General features: G+C 36.1%; 5 protein-coding genes across 7 annotated transcripts; 3 read left to right on the forward strand and 2 right to left on the reverse strand.

Moving 5' to 3' along the window:
• Positions 1–743: 743 nt before the first annotated feature.
• On the forward strand, positions 744–10,420 carry LOC149732451 (rho guanine nucleotide exchange factor 4-like). Its single transcript, XM_089882400.1, has 11 exons — positions 744–919; positions 1,585–1,711; positions 2,617–2,730; positions 6,025–6,196; positions 7,068–7,262; positions 7,454–7,558; positions 7,952–8,119; positions 8,471–8,578; positions 8,921–9,120; positions 9,322–9,423; positions 9,633–10,420. The coding sequence occupies exons 1-11, from the start codon at positions 829–831 to the stop codon at positions 9,892–9,894; spliced, it is 1,644 nt and encodes a 547-aa protein (XP_089738526.1). The 5' UTR covers positions 744–828; the 3' UTR covers positions 9,895–10,420.
• Positions 10,254–12,976, reverse strand: LOC149732452 (splicing factor 3A subunit 2-like). Its single transcript, XM_089882414.1, has 6 exons — positions 12,755–12,976; positions 12,487–12,558; positions 11,917–12,073; positions 11,444–11,634; positions 11,178–11,246; positions 10,254–10,901 (listed from the first exon to the last, which is right to left on the reverse strand). The coding sequence occupies exons 1-6, from the start codon at positions 12,878–12,880 to the stop codon at positions 10,467–10,469; spliced, it is 1,050 nt and encodes a 349-aa protein (XP_089738540.1). The 5' UTR covers positions 12,881–12,976; the 3' UTR covers positions 10,254–10,466.
• Positions 12,977–13,677: 701 nt separating this feature from the next.
• Positions 13,678–15,003, forward strand: LOC149732453 (E3 ubiquitin-protein ligase Hakai-like). Its single transcript, XM_089882415.1, has one exon. It carries the CDS (start codon positions 13,790–13,792, stop codon positions 14,552–14,554), a length of 765 nt encoding a protein of 254 aa, XP_089738541.1. The 5' UTR covers positions 13,678–13,789; the 3' UTR covers positions 14,555–15,003.
• Positions 15,004–15,084: 81 nt separating this feature from the next.
• LOC149732454 (cysteine protease ATG4D-like) lies at positions 15,085–19,718 on the forward strand. Of its 2 annotated transcripts, none has more exons than XM_089882401.1 (9): positions 15,085–15,269; positions 15,744–15,851; positions 16,278–16,400; positions 16,656–16,745; positions 16,919–17,050; positions 17,481–17,621; positions 18,101–18,340; positions 18,645–18,751; positions 19,071–19,718. In XM_089882401.1, the coding sequence occupies exons 1-9, from the start codon at positions 15,104–15,106 to the stop codon at positions 19,515–19,517; spliced, it is 1,554 nt and encodes a 517-aa protein (XP_089738527.1). In that variant the 5' UTR covers positions 15,085–15,103; the 3' UTR covers positions 19,518–19,718. The 2 variants fall into 2 exon arrangements, with proteins under 2 accessions (XP_089738527.1, XP_089738528.1); XM_089882402.1 differs by having other exon boundaries at positions 16,281–16,400.
• A 173-nt stretch (positions 19,719–19,891) lies between these two features.
• On the reverse strand, positions 19,892–22,548 carry LOC149732455 (uncharacterized). Of its 2 annotated transcripts, none has more exons than XM_089882404.1 (2): positions 20,563–22,548; positions 19,892–20,301 (listed from the first exon to the last, which is right to left on the reverse strand). In XM_089882404.1, the coding sequence occupies exons 1-2, from the start codon at positions 21,821–21,823 to the stop codon at positions 20,141–20,143; spliced, it is 1,422 nt and encodes a 473-aa protein (XP_089738530.1). In that variant the 5' UTR covers positions 21,824–22,548; the 3' UTR covers positions 19,892–20,140. The 2 variants fall into 2 exon arrangements, with proteins under 2 accessions (XP_089738530.1, XP_089738532.1); XM_089882406.1 differs by having other exon boundaries at positions 19,892–20,289; positions 20,563–22,528.
• Positions 22,549–22,596: the final 48 nt, after the last annotated feature.

Genomic DNA, 22,596 nt, shown 5'->3' on the forward strand with positions numbered 1-22,596 from the left:
ATTAAGATGGTTTACTTTATACACGTTAGAAATTCCCATTAAACCTGTACAGCAGGATAGGAGATTGTAGTTTATACTGTAAGTTCCCCATCTAACCTGTATAACAGTATAGAACAGGAATTGTAGTCATTCGTCTCTCCAATGCCCTAGAGAAGTGCGGGTAACTAAAGAGTCAAATTGTTGAGAAAACAGTATCTCGTTTCAACTGAGACATTTGAAACTTTGTACACTGATAATGAATGATGTAACTTATTTATCCTCGTGTGGCGAACAGTCTGTATAACAGTTAAGTACCTTTTAGATATATATAGATATATAAACACTCAGCTACCAAGTTGTAAATCACGATCCTTAGTCACGATACCGTAAAATCATGAATGTTACACTATACGTACGCAGCAGTGTAGATATGACAACTAAGTGGTGACGAAACTGAATGAGTTGTATATTAAGTCAGAACTTATGTGGTTTCCTGGTTGCCGCCAGCAATGTAAAAGTGTGCCCACAATTCGCATGTGTGGGTTTGAAACGACTTTATAATTATGTAGTTCAGTCGTCTAAAACAGTATAGGTATAGGACTTTATGGTGTATAAAGTACTGTATATTGATAGTATACGCCTATATAAATTTCAGTTGCATATAATAGCACAGCAAAATAGGTTTTAGGCAAAAAAGAACGCAGTAAATAGTTACTTATGATGTAATATTTGCTGATCGTCGATCAGACGCCGATTAAACATTAACTTGATTATTATTAAAGTAAGCTGTTTCTAGCATTTAGAATTCAGAATTGTGTTTTTAAACTGAATTCGGCATTGTGGGGTAAGATGGCAACAGTAAACGACGACAATGATATAGAAGTTATAGAAACTACAACAAATCATGAAACCGAAAAAGGAAATTTGCTGTCTATACCAGGTTTGTGACGTCATAAGTCGTTTTTGTCGTATAAAAGAGGCCAATTATATCTAGAATTCCTATAATCAAAGTATTTGGTGACCTAAATATTATATACATATGAATTTAGAGTATGTCCCACTGTGGTGCGTGTACGATTGAACTGTAATATAGGATATATATGGCTTTTCTGATACGGCTGTGGTCGCTTTTGAAGTGAAACTAGCCGTGTAGAGGTATGCGGTTCTACCATAGCCGCACTACATATAGAACATGTGATTCATAGCATTAGTGTTCAACATGCGCATGTGGGCGATACAAGATGCGTGGTACATGCAAACCTTTTTGTTGTTAGAGCTGCATAACCAACAAACTTTTGATACAAACAAAAATAAGTGTGCATTTTGAAACAGTAGTTAAAATACTGGAAAGTCCAAACAGCAATAAATAATCGAGTTTTGAAGATAGATGTATATTTTGATGCAAAACCTGTCCTGTGGTTATCTGCTGAACCGGATGTGGATTCGAAACTCAACGCTGGTACTGTTGTCAGAACAAATTAACAATAAAGCACAAACAACTCGTATGGAGGCACGAGTTGTATTAAACAGAACACTCGTGTTAAAACCATACTGTAGTTACCCTGCCACACTAGAACAAATAAGTTGCATTCATTTTTTACACAGAATACGCTCCACGTAGCAGAACATCTTCCCAATCTTCCAGCAGACGAGGAACAAACGTGAGTAAGAAAACAGCGAAGTGGTTCTTACGTCATAGTAGAGGACGTCAAGACACTGGTTCAACTAACAGGTGATGTCACTATGACGTAATAGGTAGAGTATAAAATACTTAATTCACTTAGAGTTCTCGTAGAGGTAAAAAAGCATTCTAAAACAGTGTTAACCGGCACAGTGGTTATAGCGCGCCTGTCTCCAGTCTTAGAGTTTACGGGTTCGAAGCTCGACTCTGCTACCATTGTAGGCGTATATGTGTCCCTGGGGAAGTTCCATGCGTTGCCACATACATGGTAACTTGTAAGCAGGCACGAGGTGTGTGAAACAGAACACTCGTGATACAAAAATTGTAGTTGCCCCGCCACGCGCGGATAAAACATGCTACATACATTTAATAAAGATAATACGACGTGTCTTACGTAAACGTAATTACGTCTTATATGCTGGCCTAGTCAACACATGTTAATTACGCCATGCGTCGTATAATCGCAAAGGACAAATTTAGCGTTGAAAAACGTGCGTGAAGTAACGATATATACTAACGTTTTATGTATAATGTAAAATAACATGACACGTTTTAAAAGAAACGAAACATCGATAGGATATTGTCTGGTATATAGACTTGGGATATTGTCTGGTATATATATAGGGCGTTAAAGAATAAGTTAGTCTTTGTTTAATATGTGGGAGTTAATGCAAGTTAAACTATGGTTTAAAGTCTGTTTAAACTAGTTTCTTAATGGTATATGGTCATAGAGTCGTAAGGACACAGTTAAATATTGTTATTCATTTTTACTATCGAATGGGACGGGGAAAACAGAACAGAAAGAAACGCAAGAGTATAAATAAATATTTATCAAACATTATTTTAAACAATATTATCATTTTTGATCAAAAAAATATAGGATATCCTGTGCCTGTACTAAGTGTATTATCTTTGTGTAAAAATTAAATAACAAGGATGTTAACTCCGCCATGCAGGAGTCGTGCTAATAGTATTGGGAGCCATGAAAGCACCCAGAGCGCAGTAGAACGAAGGGCCAAGAGCTTTCAACGCAAAAAGTCCGTAATGCATGGAATTATGAAACGGGGAAGGTAAATATGGTATGGTATGGGACTGTAAATCTGGACATGATCGATCGTTCTGTTTTTGTACGGTTAAAGTATTATGGGGTTAAGTTTAACAAGACACTAGGCATGAGATAAATGAATACACCATGCGTGTCTAGTGTATAAGAAGACATATATGGTATAACTCGACAGTGAGAAGCACGAGGTAAATGAATACACCATGTGTTTGGTGTATAAGAAAATATCCATGTTATAGCTTAAAAGTGAGCATGGGGTGTTTGCATGGGGTGTTACGTATATGGATACACGTTTGGTATAAGAAGATCCATTCTGTTACGTTACAATATAAGCACGAGGTACATGTAAAAATACACGATTTGTGCCTGGTGTATAGACGAAAACACACAGTATGTTATAACTGGACAGTTATCATGAACCGAGACGAAAATCGTTCTGATTTAGTTTAAATTTAACCAGAAAATTTCGTATATTCTACTTTCGGTTAATAAGGCGACCTCCACAGTAAAGAATCTTAACATAGTGACTTCACAGGGCATGCTTTAAATTGACAGAAATCACGAATACGTCGACTACCATATCTGTAATATAGCATATAAGAAAAGCGCTTTTCATAAACTACGTAATAGAAACCCCTGACGTTAATGTAAACCTATCGATTATTACGATTTATCGATCAAAACAGAATATAATCAGTTACGCGTTTTTAAAATTCAAACTAAGTTTTTATTTTCTAAAATCTTTCTAAATCTAAACATTCTTTAAATTTTTAACTACGTTTATTCTCCTAAACTGATCTATGACGTAATAAAGCGTGTCGAACCCGCCGTATCGGGGAATCTTGGAAGCGTCATTTGTTAAGTTCTGTTACGTCAAAATTCAGTTGGAATATTGTTTCTGTAACACATTAGTTAGGTTTCAAAGCCATATGTAGTGTTATGAATTTTTATGCAAATTTAGACCTCGCTGAAGGATTATTACAGGAAATTGAGTTGTATAAAAAGTATGTGGTTGGTCTATATCGTAAAATATATTGAAAAGAAAGTCATAAAATTGGTGAAGACGTCTAAATTTTATTAGATAGGGAAAAGTAGGCATTTATTTGTGTGTTAAATTGATTTATTGATTAAATTGATCGTCTGGCCTTGTTAGTCTGAAAGTAAGATTAAATAAGTCAGCCAATTTAAAACTTTTTTCTCTAAAATCGACAAAACTGTTGTAGATGTATAATTTGAAGTTTTGTTTTCAATTCATATCCAACAATAGAACTCTAAGCAGTGTTACGTCATAATGAATTGTTAGTATGATCCGGAACTTACGCGGTTTGTGTTGCTTTGGTGACGACATAATCTGGTGTGTTTAGCACAATAACATTTCGAATCATGTTCTAAGGAATAATGATTTGAAAAGATTTTCTAGGTTTTTGTCTAATGAGCCAACTACCGCTAAAAAATGCGTTATGCGCAGTTTGTAGTTAGCATTGTTTACAGTACAGTAGTTCGCCCACTCGAATGTAGCGTTAAACAACAGACAGGAATGTTTAGTGTAAAATATAAATATTATTATATCCTCAAAGGTAATCGCCTTAGACGGTATAGTCTATAGGTCTATAGAAGCTTTTATCTCGAAAAGCTGTAATCTATACAGCATATGGATAATAAATGATTAAGAATTCTGTTTTCAGTTTATTGATTTATTTTCACGCATTCTCTACAAGCAAGGTTCAAGACATCGTATTATATTGCTAAAGAGAGAGGCGAATAACCTGCGATCGAGTTAGGGTATAACAGACTGTTAAGTGTAAGCATGACAAAAATGATATCCGCGTACGGCCTATGCCAACTGTCGATCTGTGAATATGAATTTTGTGTAACTTCTCCCCACCCTATAATATTAAAGATTCTTATCCATTTCTATATGTTTATAATAGATGATGTTCTTATCTCTTTAAATACAAAATAATGATCAGATTAACTAAAACAGCGAAGATAAAAGAATTAGCAAGGGACAGTCGCAAGGGTAAAAACTACGCAAGAAAAGGTTGTCAAATAAAACAGTGTTAAGCAAGATTAGGATGCGGGTATTTAAGGCTAAAGTATAGATAGATGTTAGGTAGGGCTTCCGTTTTACCGAATAAATAGGAACTTATTTGTGTTGAGTATAGGAAACTTGAGACACATTGTACAATATAGATATTTCCTTGGTTATGTTTATGTCGTTCACACGTACATATATAGAAGAGTATATTGGTCAGTGTAGGATTGCTACCGTTTATCGAAGAAGCTTTTGTATTTCTTTTTTAACTATAAGCGTGTTATAGTGACTGTCATTTTACCCGTAGTTCTTTCGCTTTCGTATGATACTCCGACCTTCGTTACTGTGACCACAGAAATGAAATAAAGTCAACTATTTGTTCGTAAAACAAAGCTTTCAAGTTGGATAAGGAATACAAAATGAGATGTTTTGCTAAGCCAAAAAAGGTTATACAACTTTGGTAGTAAGGATTAGTGATATAGTCAGGGTGGGGAAATATGGGACACCTTTAGCAAATAATATCCTGATCGTGTTTTAAACAATTAACAACAGTCATAGGGGTCGTAAGGAAACGGTTTTATAATTCTGTGAATGTTCTTTGTTTAGTACCAAATGGGACGAGAAAATAGAATAAAAAGGTGTCCCATATTCCACATTCTACTATATGTACATTAATGGTATAGAAAAGAAAAATAATTGTTTTACCAAGACCACTGTAAACTAATTAGCGTAAAACGTCATTGGCTGCAGAATAGACTTTAATTTATTGGAAAACGATAAGTCCTTCACGCCCTCAGTGGGGGGTCCTACGTAAGTAAAACAACTGCTGTGCAGTTTTGTCGTCTATGTTAAACGTTATATTGCGTTTGTATCAGCAGGGGTGACACGACCAGTCTGGAGTAATGGACATAAACTTATCTGTTGATTAAATTGACAAATTTGCTGCGTGATAGTGCTTTCTTAACGATTGCATTTCTGCCGTTGTTAGAAATTGTTTATAGGGTTTTAACTTCGTTCTTTGGGATACGTTCTGTAGTAGACTAAATATTTTGACTGCAGATAAAAAACGTACGATTTATCTTTTATCTATAGAATTTAGAGTTCAGTGCGCCAGTGGGTGAAATGTATTGGAGTGTTTTGTCTATCACTCTAACAATGTCGTATACTCATTAACACAGTTTGCTGAATACTAATTATTACCAAGTTAGACTTCTAATGAAACGAGAAATATGCACAAGATTAACTAATTTTTCCTTTCTAATACAGAACTGTACGAAAGACCATGCGGTCCATGCAGATAAGTGAAGCTGAGGGCCAGGACGATGGTCATAGTAGGGGACATTTGCTCACCAATGAACAAAGATTAAGGATGTATGTATTGAAGGAAATACTTGAAACCGAGGAAGATTACACACAACTACTACAGTTTATAGTGGACGTAAGTGATAAGAGCATTCGTTTTTTTTCCACGAGGTATATGGTAACTTGTAAGTGGGCATAAGGTATATACGTGTGTAACGACTGTTGTTTTTCGGCCACGAGAGGATGAAAAGTTAAATTCAACATTCAACACCTGTTCTATCATTCATGACATTGTCTTGCCACGCGAGGATAAACAAGTTTCATTTACTTTTTCATTAAAACGAGTAAATAGTTTGATTTTAAAGGTACATGAAGCCACCGTGTTGGGTTTCAAATCTGCCAAGTGTCAAAAACAAATCTTATGTTTCACAGAAGTTATGCTCATATAGCGTCGCTCATCTCGTTAGTATGACTTCACAATATTCGTCGCCTACGCGCGCAAACACGCACATGTAACATACACTGTAAACAATTCCACAAATTTGTGTAACATTTGCAATGATAAGGTTTTGATCAAAACACCAGGTTTTGAAATTTGATATCAACCTTGATTGCTTCCTCTAGGAAAATCCAGGGACAATTAATCTTGAAAGCGTTTGTTTTAACGACCGCTGTTTCCTGTCTTTGCTAATATAGCGTAAGCTATTCTTTGTTATCATGTTGAAAACACTGTATAGTAGTTTGGGGTAAGATGGAAAATCTTTCATTCTTTTTTCTCGTCTAATTTGGTGATAAACGAAGAGTATTCAAAGTATCGGCTCACATATACCGTTGTTATTTGTTCAAAGCATGATTGGGATATTTGGATATTATGTGCTAAAGGTGTCCCATCTTACCCCACTGTACTGCACAGCGGAATCCCGTGATACACTGAATTTCGTTGCCCCGCCTGGCGAGGATAAATACGTTACATGTTAACAAAGACTTAATTTTGCGTTTTTATTTAGGTTATGATTCCAAGCCTCCAAAAATGTTCACGTGACGACAGCATTCCGTCATGCACGAGTGAGACTGTGAGTGACATGTTATCAAATATACGGGAGGTTCATAAACTTCATGTGACGTTTTACGCCTCTCTGAAAGAAGCCATGGATCCATATCCTTACCACACAAACTGTATTGGAGAATTATTCATGAAACATGTAAGTCAGTCAAAGTTAGCATTAGATAATTTGAATCCAAAATGGGTCTCTTGAGATATTAAGGGCCCCATTATTGGGTCTCTTAAACGTAATGATAAAATCACATATTGTATGCTTCTTTCTTTACTCTCTGATTACTGATTTGATGTGTGAACTATAGGCTAACCTTTAATGCTTAGCACTTTTTTCAGCGCAATGATTTTGCAGCATATGGACAATATTGTGCAAACTTTAATAATGCCCAAAAGATCAGCTATAAACTGCAAGAAGATCCAGCTATTATGGAACTTATCAATGTGAGTTAACTTCAATGTAAATAAATTCAGTTTAGTACTAAGTATAATCTTGTATAGTGGGTAGGGGAAGATAGGATAACTTTATCACATAATACCCAAAGATCCCCATCGTATTTTAAACAATTAACAATAGTCTATGGACCCTGTAAGAAAACAGTTTTATATTTCTTTGAATTTTCTTTGTTTACTACCAAATGGGACGAGAAAATAGAATGAAAAGGTGTCCCGTCTTCCCCTACCCTACTATCTATGGGTAAGTTTCTATGGTAAGACATACCACAGTAACTAGTATATTGGCCAGATTTGGTACATTACCGAAACACCAAGATGTATTAGTTTTAGGATTCTTCAAACATTTTAAGCTGTTCAAATAAACGAAATAAACATTTTCAGGATTGGAAAAATCGTGTAGCAAGTAAAACGCGGAAGTTTCTTCATCTTGAAGGGTTCATAATATCCCCGGTTCAACGTCTTTGTAAATATCCGCTTTTGCTTAGAGAGCTGAAGAAATTCACCAACGAAAGTCATCCTGATAGTAACCCTGTTGAACAAGCCATGAATGTAAGTATGGAGATTTTTCTGACACAAGTAAATGTATTATCCCGACAGGTTTTTGCTGAATATCAAAAGATAAGCCTTTGAAATAGCAATAATAACACTGGCAGTGCAGATGCTGGTTTAGTCTCTGCTTAAATTGCAGTGTCTAGTTATAGCAAACATAATGGTACTTTTGATATATAAGAGTGGTTGGTTTCTTTGTATACATAAATGGGTAGGTGATGTATGATTAATCACTTCTATGATATAAGGCAGCTCTTTTTAACTTCTTACATTGAGTAAACCATAATGAAAGGTTATTCACTTATGATGTCACAATGCGATGAGTAACAGTTTCTCCTTGTGATGTCATAGATGATGGAAGACGTCACAGCATCGGTGAACGAAACACAAAGAAGAGCAATCACAATGCAAGCGATTCGAGATGTTGATAATTTGTGCGACTCGTGGGAACAATCTGGGGTATACTTAACTTAACATTGATAAAGTAACAGTCCTGAGTTAATAGGTAAAATTTGGGTCAAAACTCAGGTCCTGGACAAGGACCTAACGTGTAAAAATAAAAGCAACTCTGACCAACAAACCCAGTTCGCTGTTATATCATAGGGTAGGACCTCACCCTTGTAGAATAACCTGTTTCTGAAACACAGCTTAACTCATTGTCCCAAAATATTGAACCTGATTAAAAGCACTAAGAGAATTTTTCCAGAAGTTCTTATCCACAGATTAGTTATCTGCATTTTATTGCAATACAATACTAAATACTATGCACTGCATTCAAGTATCCCAACTTTTTATTTCCAGTGTCTAACAAAGCAAGGGTTTATGACCAAGAGGGGAGGATCAGTGAAGTCTTGGAACATACGTTGGTTCACACTAAGTGGATACCAACTTTGTTATTATAATGAACCTGCAGACAGACATCCTTTGAAAATATTGGACTTGACGTCTTATGTTTCAATGCAAGCAGATGCTGACCATGTTGGTCGTCCACATGCATTCAGGTTGGTTTATAAATTCATGTCAACTTAAGTTGGAAATTTAAACTTTTCCTTATATCAAATAAAACAAAACAGGTTTGTAATAACAAGTGTGTTTGCCCCTGCAAGTGAGCATAAATAAGTTAACATTCACTCTATCCATTGCCCTGAAAGTACAGCTATATATACATAACAAAATAAACAGTGGTAACTTTATATTTCCAGCATCAAAATGCCTGATCGTTCATACTACATGTACACAACCAGCAGTCAAGAAAGAAGGGATTGGATTTCTATTTTGCAATGGAAGTTTTCATGTATAGACCGGTCGGTTGGAATGTTATTTAACTATTGACATTTTTTCCGTTTTTCGTAAATTTAACCTCATCAGGTTATAACTGCCAAATGCACATATCCTGCTACATTATGGATTCTTATCCTACTTTCTACATTTAAAAACCAACATCGTAATTCCTTTATATAAAAGTTCAATCTGCTACTATTGAAGTATCTAACAAAGTTTTTTATTTTAACAGCTCACGTAAGCAAGCGCACCAACCGTTTGAAACCGTTATCTTCTCTTCTCTCTCATCATTCCTTCACCCTAAGAGCCAAAAACTAGAAGTTAAACAAGTCAACGACACAATCATTGAAGAGAAACCAACTTCGCCAAAAATAAACACTGAAAATGAGTTGTCACCAAAAATAAGGAAAAACCGGCCCAAGTCTTTCTTCCGTATGTCTTTTAAAAGAAGATCCAAAATCTCTTTTTCTTCTTCCTCAAACCACGATACTTGATATTTTACTTCAAACACACCGTTCGTTTGAACGATACCACATACAAGGGTCCTGGGGTAACAGGCCAAATCTGGCACAAATCCTAGGTCCGTGACAATGACCTCATTCACATAGACTGTCAAACAAATTTTATCCAAGCAGCCCTAAGTGGTGACTGCTATTACAACTTATATTACAGAAAGGTGAAATCCTACGCAAATACTAGCCACTGTACTTTACTGCATGTACCAATTCAGTCCATGGTTGCTGAAACTGTGTTCTTAAACCTTCACTTAACTTATTTTCTATTTTCAGCAAGAGTTACAAAGTTTTTTTAGATCCAAAGGATCCAACAGTGACAGACTCAACCCTTTAAAACATTTAAGAATCTCGCTCTCCTTTTATAATGGTCCATTTTTATACCAAGTTTGGGGTCGATAAAATACATTTTTTTTATATTTTTGTTCCAAAGTTCTTCAAAATTCGTTATATTTTCTACACTTGTTGTTTGTGAACAAATCTTCTTATTACATCACAAAGTTAAAAATGATTGATGTTACAGACAGACTTTATGGGGTTTAAGGCGAAACTCTCTAGTTTTCAGGGTCATCTGAATCTGGAGGCGGGGCCATTGGCGGAGGGGGTGGGGCAGGACCCCGGGGCCCTTGATCCATAAACCCATCAGGGTGACCCATACGTGGACCTCCCATCATAGGAGGTCCCATAGGGGGCCTTTGCCCCATCATTGGGGGCCCACCCATGGGTGGCGGGCCTCTGAAATTAAAAGGTGGGGGCATATGACCCCCAGGCCCATTCTGCGGGGGTGGAGGTCCCATAGGGTTAAAAGGCATTCGGTCGTGGAAATTTGGAGGGTGATCAAAGTTCATGTCATCGTTATCCATCTGTGGAGGTGGGGGAAGCGTTCCTGGAGGAAGAAGATTATTTTCTTCATCATCCATTCGATCCCGGGGGTTTGACATCATGGGAGGAGGTCTCATTTCAATCTTATAATGAAACTGGAGGAAAAACTAAACAAAGAAAAGTTAATGTTGGTTTGCAAGGAAGGCTGCGATAGTTAGACACATAGTCTTGTAAAACTAACTGGTTGTACTTGTACTTGTAGTAATATTACAGTGCAAAAAAACCCAAGGTATATAGCATGTATGATAACATAACTTTGTCTTTTACCTTCAAACATGCTAATGATGCTATATTCATTGGGAAAAGATAACCAAGTTCGGTAATGTATGGGCTTTCTGGTTGTACCATATACATACTTGTGTTATGGTAAGAATAAAGCTAACCTGTTTTGTATCTTTGTTCCAGTAAGTCCAGAATTTACTCTCGCCCTTGTCTATCTCCCTGCTTGGCACCTGTAATATTGGAGGTTAAACGGGATCAGAATATGTTCAGTGAAACAAAACATTACACAGCTCTTAATTAAAAAAGTAGCAAAAATATAAAAACAGTAAAGAGCATGTTAGTATTCTCATCTCATGCTCATAATACAGAATTACTATCAGACAACAGGCAAAACATAAAAACTGTCTTATAAATTTATATAGCAAACCTTAAAAGCAACAGTTTCATAAGGTTCAGCAGCAAAGAGAAGATATTGCCAACTTCTATCAGGTGGTTCAATGTGTTGTTCATATGCTGACATAAACCTGTGTCGAGGCTGAATTGTTTCAACAATCTCCGGATAATCAACTTGAAACAATAAACTTTGTTGACCGGTTTCTGGGACTCTTTGCTTTGTGACTAGGAAATAATAAGTAGCTTATTAATTCGATGTTAATATTGGAAGAAATATAAAAATAATTCTCTATCTATTTTATTTTCTTCTTTTTGGGTTTTATTTATTTGTATAAAACTGCAGAAAGGTAACTATGCATTAATATATATATAATAAAATACCTACTTTTGGCGTAATATGTGGGTGGTAAAAAGATATGATCTCACATTCTTACCCCTGTTTTAAGAGATAGTGTGACATCGGGCACTCCTAACATTACACCTTAGTTTTCAAGTATATTTTCCTACCTTTATAACCAGGTCTTCCAATCTTTACAAACTTCTTCACTTCCACCATTGGTTTAACAGGAGCAGGTTGGATGGGAGCTTCCTTTGCATCTCTTGCTGCTCTCTTTGCGAGGTTGGATTGATGTTTCTTTCCTTGGGTGTGAGCCAAGTAACTACCCTGAAATATAATATGATAATTAGACTCAGTTAAAAAGGGACTTATTACACAACAGGTGAACAAAATATACAAAACATTCCGGATATTAAAGTTTAAAACCATTATTTAAATTTTATATTTGTTTTATTTTAACATCACCTAAGAATATCAGGTATACAGATCTAGATGGTGATATAATACTACACTCCATTCAATGTAGGTTAACCCCTATAGCGTGACACTATGGATTTTGAGATTTAGGCCAGGGTTGGCCCATCACTCAGAACCTAGCGTATGAAAGTACACGCCCTTGTATACTAAAATACTGCGACAGATAATTTCAACAGTTATTTATTGCCAATCTGGTAGTTTAAGCGCTTGACATAACTTGAGTTACGTCGAAATATCCACCACTGACAACACAGCCCACTTACCTCATTATTGTGAAGCGTCAAACATAACTTGCATTCATATGAGCCAAGATGATTTTTCATAAAATAAGGATCCTGAAAGCAATTTATAGGTAATTGAAGTGGGACTAATAATAAATTGTACATAAAAAACATATAACTAGGCTGTGATAAGGTAATGACTTATTATCGCATTCGGTAGTAAATGAAAAATGCCTACAAAATTATACACTGGTATTCTTACGATTACGACTGTAAAATATCATTTTTAACAACAGCTAAATCTACAAACCTTATTTAAATCAATAGTTTCAAGTGCAAGTTGCCTCAACCTTTCCCTTCTATCACGATTAGCATCAGATAAAGAAGCAACTCCTCCAGAGCCAGTCTTTCCACCAGCTCTGTTTTGGAAATCCATTTTGGAAGTTTCGCTCAGCAACTACCTTGACCCACTTGTGTTTTACCCTTCTTTAAATCATACACCCCTGTTAATTCAATGTAAACATAGGTCACTACATCAAATAAGCAAAACGTTATAGAGTTATGGGTTTAAAAAAAAACGCAACTCGCCGCTGCTACATTAAAGCTATACATTAATTTTCCAATAGATGATATAATACGAGCGTATAAAAAGATGCATAACCACATAGACTCCTACACTTGACTTTTAACGAAGATTTAATTACTTGCTTTACTCCTTAACTAACAAGATACACACATGCGACTGCAAATGAAAAATTGTAGCAAGCCGACGCTTTTTGTACGTCTACATAAACATCTTATATACGGTTTTTATATGGGGTGCAATTTTGTAGATATGTTGAAACTTCGCATCACGATAGCGTGCGCTGATTTTGCTGCTACGCTTTGTTCGATTAGTTTGTCATATAATTGGTATATATCCCCGTAACACGAAATGGTTACAGTCACGCCACACTCGCTGTTTCTTGATCAATATGGCATTTGCGTTAATGTCAGTTTAAATAGCTGAGGTTAAACAAGCAGATCAATATAGAGAAAGTTATTACGAGTCATATTTGCTCAACACGTAATTAGTTGTTAAAATGAGTTTTAAGTCGCGCAAATACGCTTCTTATTGCTCTGGCCCTAGTAGTCTAGTTTCATTGCGTATAACTCGTTGCGAACAGTTGTGAGTTGTATAATTATGTTTTGTAATTCTGAGTATATTTATGAAGTGTTTGAATGGAAATATCACAATAAACTAATTAAGTTTTCCAAATATTTTTTAGCCTGGAAAACATCAGCCAGACGCATAAAGCACTTTATAGGACGTAAGTTGATTTTAATCTCTGCATTTAAATCAAAAATGGACGATAACCACATGCAAAGAAAACGAAGACACAAAGACAGTTACGGATCAGATCGTTATAAGAAGCATACCAACAAAGATGAAAGAAACTGGAGGCCTAATAATTACATGGATGAGAATAGATATGGGAGGAATATGCAAAGCTCGAATAGTCATCATAGAGATAAATCACATGATTGGGATATACAGGTTCATTTGATTGGCAAAAAAGTAAGAGACCCAATGATTCACGTCTGTGAGACTTGTTCTTTACCAATACGTAGCTATGGAAGAATGATACCTTGCAAACATGTATTCTGCTTTTCTTGTGCAAAGAAAACTGATAACAATTGCCCAAGATGCAAGGACAGTGTGCAGAGGATTGAGCAGTGTCCTCTTGGAAGTGTATGGCTGTGTTCTTTAACAAATGGATGCAGGAGAACTTACTTATCCAAGCGAGACCTACAAGCTCATGTGCAGCACCGCCACAGTAAAATCCCCCCAACCCCAATCATCCCCCCTCCCCATCCACTTGTAATGCCCCCAGTAAATGTGGGTCGCCCGCCCCCTATCACAGTACCCCCGCCACAACTGATAATGCCTGCTAGTTCAGTGAACCTAACTAGACCAGCTGTATCAATTCCCCATGCAGTAATTGCACAGCAGAAAGAACCCGTGGCCATTCCACGCTCAAGTAACTTGATAACCATCCAAATACAGGACAATCAAAACCAACCACCGAGACTGCCCAACCAGCCACAAGGTTTTCAACCGAACCAGTGACAATTTTGGCAATAAAATTAAATGAAATACTATTAAACACTTAGTCTTGTTATTGGGAGATTTGACTATGATAATTTTTATCGTAGTTGTTGTGTTCAACAAAACATTGCTGGGTGTATAATATTTCTTATGAATTATGAATATATTTCCGCTGTTACTACAAGACAGCTTTCTGGCTACCAAAACTTTTATTGATACAAAAGTCTAGACTTTTACAGATATTCGATAAAAGGGTTTCACTTTCATAATATTATAAAAGGACTCTCCGCATAGCAAAAAACAAGTATACATCCACCATTTTTATTTATGCTACTATTTAAAAATGAATTCATGCAGAACAATCATTGTACACTTCAACTTCATTGTTTTATATACAAATTCACTCCATTTTCTGTCAAAAACTTACCAACTTACAAGTTAATAAACTGTTATAATGTGTCTCTTTTAAGGTTTTGTTAAACCACAGAACTGTAGACTTTGAAATTGCCAACGTCATGTGCATAAGATAAAGAAATAAATATGGCATAAGTCTTAACAAAGTCCTCTGATATGGCATTTAAATCCAGCTTTGATGAGCTGATCAAGGATATAAAGTCAATCTCATTTAGTAATAACCCTTCAAATGGAGAGACTGCTCAACCAGCGAGCAGTAAACCAGATAACGGAGTAAATATGAAATCGAAATTCTTGGAAACATGGAATAACTTCAGATATGGTAAGCTTTCACAGCATTAACACTTTAGACTTAATATTTTTGGTATAACAATATAATATTATACCATGCCAGCACAATGATTTGTTTATGTTAATATATTATAATTGACAATTGTTCTATAAACCGATTCAGGTTTCACTAATTTTAATGCATTTACATTATAGCAGTACGGGGAAATAATGACATTTTGACCTATTGTATTATTAGAAGCCCACTATTATTCATTGGCAAACTATGATCAAGTGGTTTTCAATGGCAATATATATTTATAACGGCAACAGGTTGTCTATATAGTAGCTTATTAATTTATTAAAGTCAAAAGTAAAACTAAGTGTGCAAACACAAAGTACACGTTATGTTTTAAAGGAGTAAAGTAACTGTTTATTTTGTGTTCAGACTGATTAGAATGATTGCGGCCACACACTTTGTTATTACATTTAATCTTTCAACCTTCTAATTTCCACATAATAACAGATATGAGATCTGACCCAAGCTTTAAGAAAGACTCTCCACTATGGTTACTTGGTAAATGTTATCATCTCAAAAAGCCAAGCCTGTCATCAGATACATCAGAAAATGCAGGTGAACCAACACAGAATAATTTAACAGTAATTCTCATGTGATAGGATGTCTGGGTATTATACCAAATGTCCAAATCTGTTGTCTTTATGACGTAGCATGTTCATATCAAATGTAAAGCATCTCAATTCTCCGATTTAACACTTACAGTGTCTAGTCCAGTGTCTATATCTTATTTTAGTACAGCTTATATCACATTACACATTTAATCTGTCTATCTAAAGTTCATTTTTTTGCATTATACTGTCATAGATTACATTTTTTTCTTATTTGCTTCTAAAAATGTGGTCTGCTTCTGGTTTTTAAAGAAACATGCCACAAGGCACAAATGGTGGTAGCTTTGATCCTTGAACCCCATATCTTCTGGTTTAGTTATGTTTTCCATTGTGCAAAGGCCTTTTATGTAACTCCAAAACTATCTGGTTACAGAAGGCAGCCAACAAAGCACAAGTGAAAGTTATAATATGCTTCCTAAACACCTCAAGTTGTTTCTGGTTGATTTTCATTCAAAACTCTGGTTCACGTATAGAAAAGGCTTTCCCACTTTGAATGGTAAGCTGATTATACTAAATATCAGGATTACCAACAAATCAGTTTAATTTGGAGTTCCGATTTTAATACTGCTTATTGTATTTAAAACATATTTTCTTCTATATTATGTACAACATATGATCTGAGATGTAAATTTACTTTATCTGTGGACTGACTGTGGTGATGAGCCAAAATCTGCCCTAAATCCCGGAACCCATTAAGTTGCTTGCCATAGGACCTTGCCCATATAAAATAAAATTGCAATAAATTCCATAGATACAAATTTAACATCGGATACAGGATGGGGTTGTATGCTACGTACTGCACAGATGATGATAGCTCAAAGTTTTATAGTCCATTTGTTGGGTGAGTAGCTTTGAATTTATTTTTTCCTTTAAATGGAACTCCTTAACTGTACTAGAGCCAAACAGACTAGGCCCCTTTGGAGCTGAATTTCCATATTTTTGATATAGTCCCATTTTAAGTATGTTTACATTGTAAAATAAACACAGTGGACCACACATTGATTTATTCCATAGGCAGAAACTGGCGTTGGACACCCTCGAGACTAAGCATGGAGCAGTCTGACATCCATAGAAACATTATAACATGGTTCCTTGATGAACAAAATATCAGATGTCCGTTTAGTTTGCATCAGCTTACTGAAATAGGTATGCTTTTAGTCTATATAAGAATAAGATTTATTCAAATGAGATTTTTATAAAGCTTTTACACTTCTTAGTGTTTAAATCAGTTGTTCTTAGAATGTATTGCTTTGCACCTTGATGTGTTTTACTATTTTCCAAAGGTTATCCAAGGATAAATACTAAATAGGTATGCTGGTTTGTTACTTGATTGCTGTTTTGTTACATAGCAAAAATGCACCTTTACACCTGTTTTTAATCAAGCTGAGGACTTGTGGCATTTATGTGTTTACCCAAAACTATTTGTGGAAAACCAAGCATATCCTTACAACAACATAGTTTATCCTTGTAATGTGGTGTATTGTCTAAATGTATAGTCAATTGTATATGATTGATGTGATGTAGGCCAAAGTTTGCATCACATATTATGTATTACTTCAATCCTTACAAACAACAGGTTTAAGTTATCGTTGCAAGCCTGGCAACTGGTATGGCCCAAACACTGCAGCTTACATCATGCAAGATGCTTTAGAGTGCGCCAAGGGAAAGACAGAACTTCTAAACAACATTATGGTTTACATTGCTCAAGATAGTACAGGTTGGTTGTGTAATGGGTGGCTTTATATAAATACTGCATGGGATATCCATTAAGTTTGGCTGTTCATAAGGATTGACAGACAAGTAATTAGTTGAACACAGATGAATATTTATTCATAGGACTGTAATAAAGAAGTGGGACAAATCAAAGTTTACATGGGTGTTCTTTTGCACACAGTATATTGGTTTTATAAACTTTACATGCGCAGATACGCTTACTAGTTACCAAGTTTCAATCCCCAATAGACCTTACTTTAAATGTTACACAAAGTTTTCCAAACCAAAGTTCTGTAACTAAAAATCACCAAAGATAAAAGATACTGTGTGTGCTGTTACATAACTATTTAAACTGTTGTAACTGTCCTTTCAAAATACTGGTTACTATAAAACTTTCTATATGTTTTACTATTCTGTTAACCATGTGGGCTTTGGATGGGTTTAAGGGTGAATTTTAGATATATTTTAATAATTATTACTCAGTTTATATTGATGATGTCATCGAGATGTGTGAATGGAAAAACACAGCCAGTGATGCCGATCTAAAAACCTCAACCACCTCAAGCAATAGATCAGTTATTGTGTTGATCCCTGTCCGTCTTGGAGAAGCAACACTGAACCCAATATACATCCCATGCATTCAATCCATGCTGACGTTGGATCAGAGTGTTGGAATAATGGGCGGGAAACCAAAACATTCACTTTACTTTATCGGATTTCAAGGTACCAATTCCATAGCTGTATTTAACTCTCGGAATTTACTGTTTACCCAACTTATAGCAAAGTACTATGATATGAATACAAGGTTTAACATTACTTGGTTATGCTTAGTGTGTATTTGACTATTTGGTGTTTTGGAAACGCTGTAATGACAACTCACTTCCTATATTTCTTTAGCAATATGATGGTGCAGACTGTACAGTGCCAAACATGGACTTAAAACACTAGCACCACCATTTCGTATAACAATAACATGGTTAAGATAACAGACCACTTCTGAATCACACTACAATCCCTCCTTTGTTAGATGAATATCTCTTCTACCTGGACCCACATTACTGCCAACAAGCTGACCACCCAGCTGCTTTCAAGAATGATCTGCTGCAAAATTATCATTGTAATTCACCCAGAAAGGTAACAACAACAACAACTATATTTACAAGTCTCTTTAGGTGTACTGGCTGATTCTGTATGTAAGGGATAATAATACTTTCAGCAATTTTTAACTCCTATTGAAGTGACTGCTGCAGGATAGTAAAGACAATTACTTCTGGCTTAAATAAACCTGTAATACATAGTGGGCTAGCTACACCTAGGATTTTCTACACTGTGTTAATCAGTTAATGTTACAACCAACAAGGGAAAACTTATTTCACTGCATTTATAACCTTTCTAAATCTTTAATAGAGTTTTTGAGCTTTTGTCATCAAAGTTAACGTCTCTTTTCTTGCAGACAAATATCTCCAAGATGGACCCAAGCTGCTGTCTAGGTTTTTACTGCCGCGATTACAAAGACTTCCAATCATTTGTTTGTGAAGCAAATAAGTTTTTATCGCCTCCAAAACAGAAGATGAGTTATCCACTGTGTTTAATAATGAAGGGCAGTGCATTAGATCATAGAATAAGAAGAAAATCTGAAGCTGACTCCTTTACAGTTATTCCTACAAGCAGTGACGGTTTTACTGAAATAGAGTTTAATGAAAAAACTTTTGACACTGAAGATAAAACGGACGGAGTGATAGCAGTCAGTGATGATGAAAGCAAAGCCTCAAGTTCAACTGATAAGTTCAGTTTTTCTCTTGCGTCCACCAAGTCACTATTAACGAACATTTATAAATCAAAATCCCCAAAACCAGATCGTAAATTCCGCTCCATGGAAGAGGAGTTTGAATTATTATAGAAGTTTTCCTACATTTTAGCTTTTAATTTATTTTCAAAGTTTTTCATAAAATAAATATTTATTTCCGTTAAATTTGTTGGGTAGGTTGAATTTAACCTGCACTGTGAAGCAAAGAATTCTGACACAGTTGTTGTACAATGTAGATCAAGTGTTGCTGTTTTTGTTGCATAAATACATCTGCCGTCTGGGGTGCAATATTAACCTGTGTAGTGTATACTCTACACCTACAGGGAACCTATATGGTCATGCCAAGCACATTTTGCCAGAGTTTATCAGCCCACTTTTTGAACAACGTCAATCTGATAAATGATTTTTTTAAACCGACGTTACCACTGTTTGCTGTTAGCAACCTAAATGTTAACTTCACAGAAATATAACTTTATGTTCTAATTTTGTAATGCAGTTGTTTTAAAATGAAGCATCAGTTAAAAGCAGATGTAACGAATAAGTCATATACAGAATGAGCACCTGTTATGTTGCAAACATAGTAAGGTCGATTCGAATTTATAATATTCCAGCAGCTTTGATATGCTGCTTGATTTCAGTGAATTTTCTGTGTGAAGTTGCAGATTTATACAGATTTGAACAGTTCAGCATAATTGTTTATAGCGGCAGCTTGGTATCTAAAATCTGCGGCTCCTTGTGGGTGGACTGTTTCTATGTGCAGATCTTTTGGATACTCTGTCATGCCCATCTAGTTGTCTTGCACTTGGAGAAGCAGCATACCTATCTGTTGTCCCATATTGAACGTCTGCTTCTTGGTAACGGGTACCTTCAATTTTAACTAGGTCATATTTATATCAGCATACCATACTTACTTGTTATTTTCATTAGCATAAAACAGAATGTTAGCAATTATGAGTTTAGGCAACACAATTTAAGATACTGGTAATCTTACGAAGAGTAAACTATTAAACAAATGCTTTTCCAAGTCTCTTTACCTTTTGACTCTCCTTACTTACCATATTCAAACAATGTTATAAACAAAATTATGCTTGGCAGCTTTTTAACTGCTGCAGAACTACAAAGAATCAAGTTACATTACCTGTTGGGATTCCACGATCTATAGTCACAGTATTTCTGCTTGACTGAAAATCTCTTGAATCTCTGACCTCCCTTATATCTCCCCCATCCCTTCCACTTCTGGATAACCCAACATCTGATCTTTTGGTTGAGTAACTTCGCTTCTGCACTGGTGGACTGAGCTGCCGACGAGAGTTTGAATACGAACTCCTGTCTGGTGCAGCGCTCTTTATATCTGTGTATGTAGATGCAGTGTATTGATTCGGGGAAGGATCTCGTGGCCTACGTCGAGTTGGTGAGCTGTAATCTCTGTATGAAGTCTCTGTATACCCCCGAGCTGGCCTTGAATCTTTAACAATTTCCCTTCTTGAATCTCTTGACTCTCTTGTTCTTGTTGGTGGTGAATATCCCCGCTCTGGGCGCTTTGAAACTGGTGATGTATACTCCCTTCTATATTGGACACTATCCGATGCGATTCTTCTGCTCTTCTGAGCAACTGGACTCTCATCCCTGTAAGAAGCTCCAGCATATCTTGCCACTGGACTCCTTGATCTTGCAACTTCTGTTCTGCTATTGTTTCCACTGTATCTATCCTCATAACCACGCGACCCATAAGTTTCATCCCTATGACTCTCATACCTTGGTGCAGGGTTATAATCCCTCTTTTGTTCATCATACCCACCCCCCATTGGGCGGGATCCATTGTAATTGTTTCCAGACCTCGAATCCGAATAACTTCTTGATTCCCCAAAGCTCTTTGAGTCACCATAGCTTCGCGAATCTCCAAATCCTCGTTGTGACCCTCTATATCCCCTCCTTGAGTTTTGAAACCCTCCTCTTGGATCATCATATTGACTCCTCCTGTCTGAAACATATGAGTCTCTTGCTTCATGGCGGTCATCATCATACGAACTTCTCCTCTCAGCTCTTCCTCTGAAATCTCCTCCATCATACCTTCGCTCCCCGCCTCTTCCTCCTCGAAATCCTCCTCTTTTAGATCTCGGCCGATCCGCCATTGCTGCTTGTCTCTCTGCCTTTCTAACAGTAACACATCGGCCCATTATCTCCACCCCATGCATTCTTCGAATAGCTTCGTCAGCAGAATCCTGACTTTCAAACGACATGAATGCAAATCCACGAGAAACATTTGTCTCTCTATCTCTCAGAACCATAACCTGAGAAATGTCCCCGAACATCCCAAATGCCTTTTCAAGATCTTGTTCACTACAATCAAGATCTAACCCCCCAATAAAGATCCGAGCATCAAGACTTTCATAACTCATGGTGGCAACAGCTTTCAAACTCTATCACTGGAAGTTCAAGCTTCAATAAACGAATGTCACTTAGTTATCTGTACAGGAAAACTTTGGAAGTTATAACACAGTTACATTATCTGCTTTGTGTCAGCCTACTTTGCATTGTATTTTTATATTTATAAAATTTATAGTGGACGAATTTAAAAAACTTATTTAGTGACCACTTGGTTGGAACAACTTCTTTTAAGTGTTAAGTGTCATGCCCAAGAACATATTTGCTAACAATGATAGCAGCATCTAGCTTCGGTTTTCGAACCCTGTATTATTTGGTAAGAAACACCTAACTGCTGTGTTGGTGACGGCTGTTAAGGAGTCTGCAATATGAGGCAATTTGCCATTGATACCGTTGAAACTTTGAAATTCCGAAGCACTGTTGTATTACAATTCCATATATACATGGATGTTAACATGTACAGCTGCTAGTAATGTTGAAACAAGCAAAGTATGGATCCGTTCTTATATCTAACAAATCTGCTCAGCTTGTGCTGGTAGTGGCGGAAGACACTACATCCAAGTGAACTTTACATAATTACTGAATAGCATCTCAATTTCTACATATCATTATATACAATATATGGCAAACTAAATGATTTAGAAATTTAGCTTTAAAATCGCAGAAATCGTATCGTGTTTTTACAGTGCTAATGTTCTCCAGTTATATTTACAGGTACAATACAAAACTGGAACCAGACGCCGCTTCACGACCACTAGAAACTGTACAACGTTGACATTACGTTCTA

The sequence above is a fragment of the Ciona robusta genome, chromosome 8 (assembly GCF_009617815.1).
Source record: "Ciona robusta chromosome 8, ASM961781v2".
NCBI classification, from domain to species: domain Eukaryota; kingdom Metazoa; phylum Chordata; class Ascidiacea; order Phlebobranchia; family Cionidae; genus Ciona; species Ciona robusta.

Bases quoted from the DNA above. Each gene is read 5' to 3' on its own strand.
- LOC149732451 (XM_089882400.1), top strand. From the start codon at position 829: ATGGCAACAGTAAACGACGACAATGATATAGAAGTTATAGAAACTACA. The intron at 9,121-9,321 runs GTTGGTTTATAA...TTATATTTCCAG, and splicing joins GGTCGTCCACATGCATTCAG to CATCAAAATGCCTGATCGTT. The intron at 9,424-9,632 runs GTCGGTTGGAAT...TTATTTTAACAG, and splicing joins AAGTTTTCATGTATAGACCG to CTCACGTAAGCAAGCGCACC.
- LOC149732452 (XM_089882414.1), bottom strand. From the start codon at position 12,880: ATGGATTTCCAAAACAGAGCTGGTGGAAAGACTGGCTCTGGAGGAGTT. The intron at 12,074-12,486 runs GTAAGTGGGCTG...ATTATATTTCAG, and splicing joins TGACGCTTCACAATAATGAG to GGTAGTTACTTGGCTCACAC. The intron at 10,902-11,177 runs GTTAGCTTTATT...TTCTTTGTTTAG, and splicing joins GGAACAAAGATACAAAACAG to TTTTTCCTCCAGTTTCATTA.
- LOC149732453 (XM_089882415.1), top strand. From the start codon at position 13,790: ATGGACGATAACCACATGCAAAGAAAACGAAGACACAAAGACAGTTAC.
- LOC149732454 (XM_089882401.1), top strand. From the start codon at position 15,104: ATGGCATTTAAATCCAGCTTTGATGAGCTGATCAAGGATATAAAGTCA. The intron at 15,852-16,277 runs GTGAACCAACAC...ATCTGGTTACAG, and splicing joins AGATACATCAGAAAATGCAG to AAGGCAGCCAACAAAGCACA. The intron at 16,746-16,918 runs GTGAGTAGCTTT...TTTATTCCATAG, and splicing joins TTTTATAGTCCATTTGTTGG to GCAGAAACTGGCGTTGGACA.
- LOC149732455 (XM_089882404.1), bottom strand. From the start codon at position 21,823: ATGAGTTATGAAAGTCTTGATGCTCGGATCTTTATTGGGGGGTTAGAT. The intron at 20,302-20,562 runs GTAATGTAACTT...AATATGACCTAG, and splicing joins AGATCGTGGAATCCCAACAG to TTAAAATTGAAGGTACCCGT.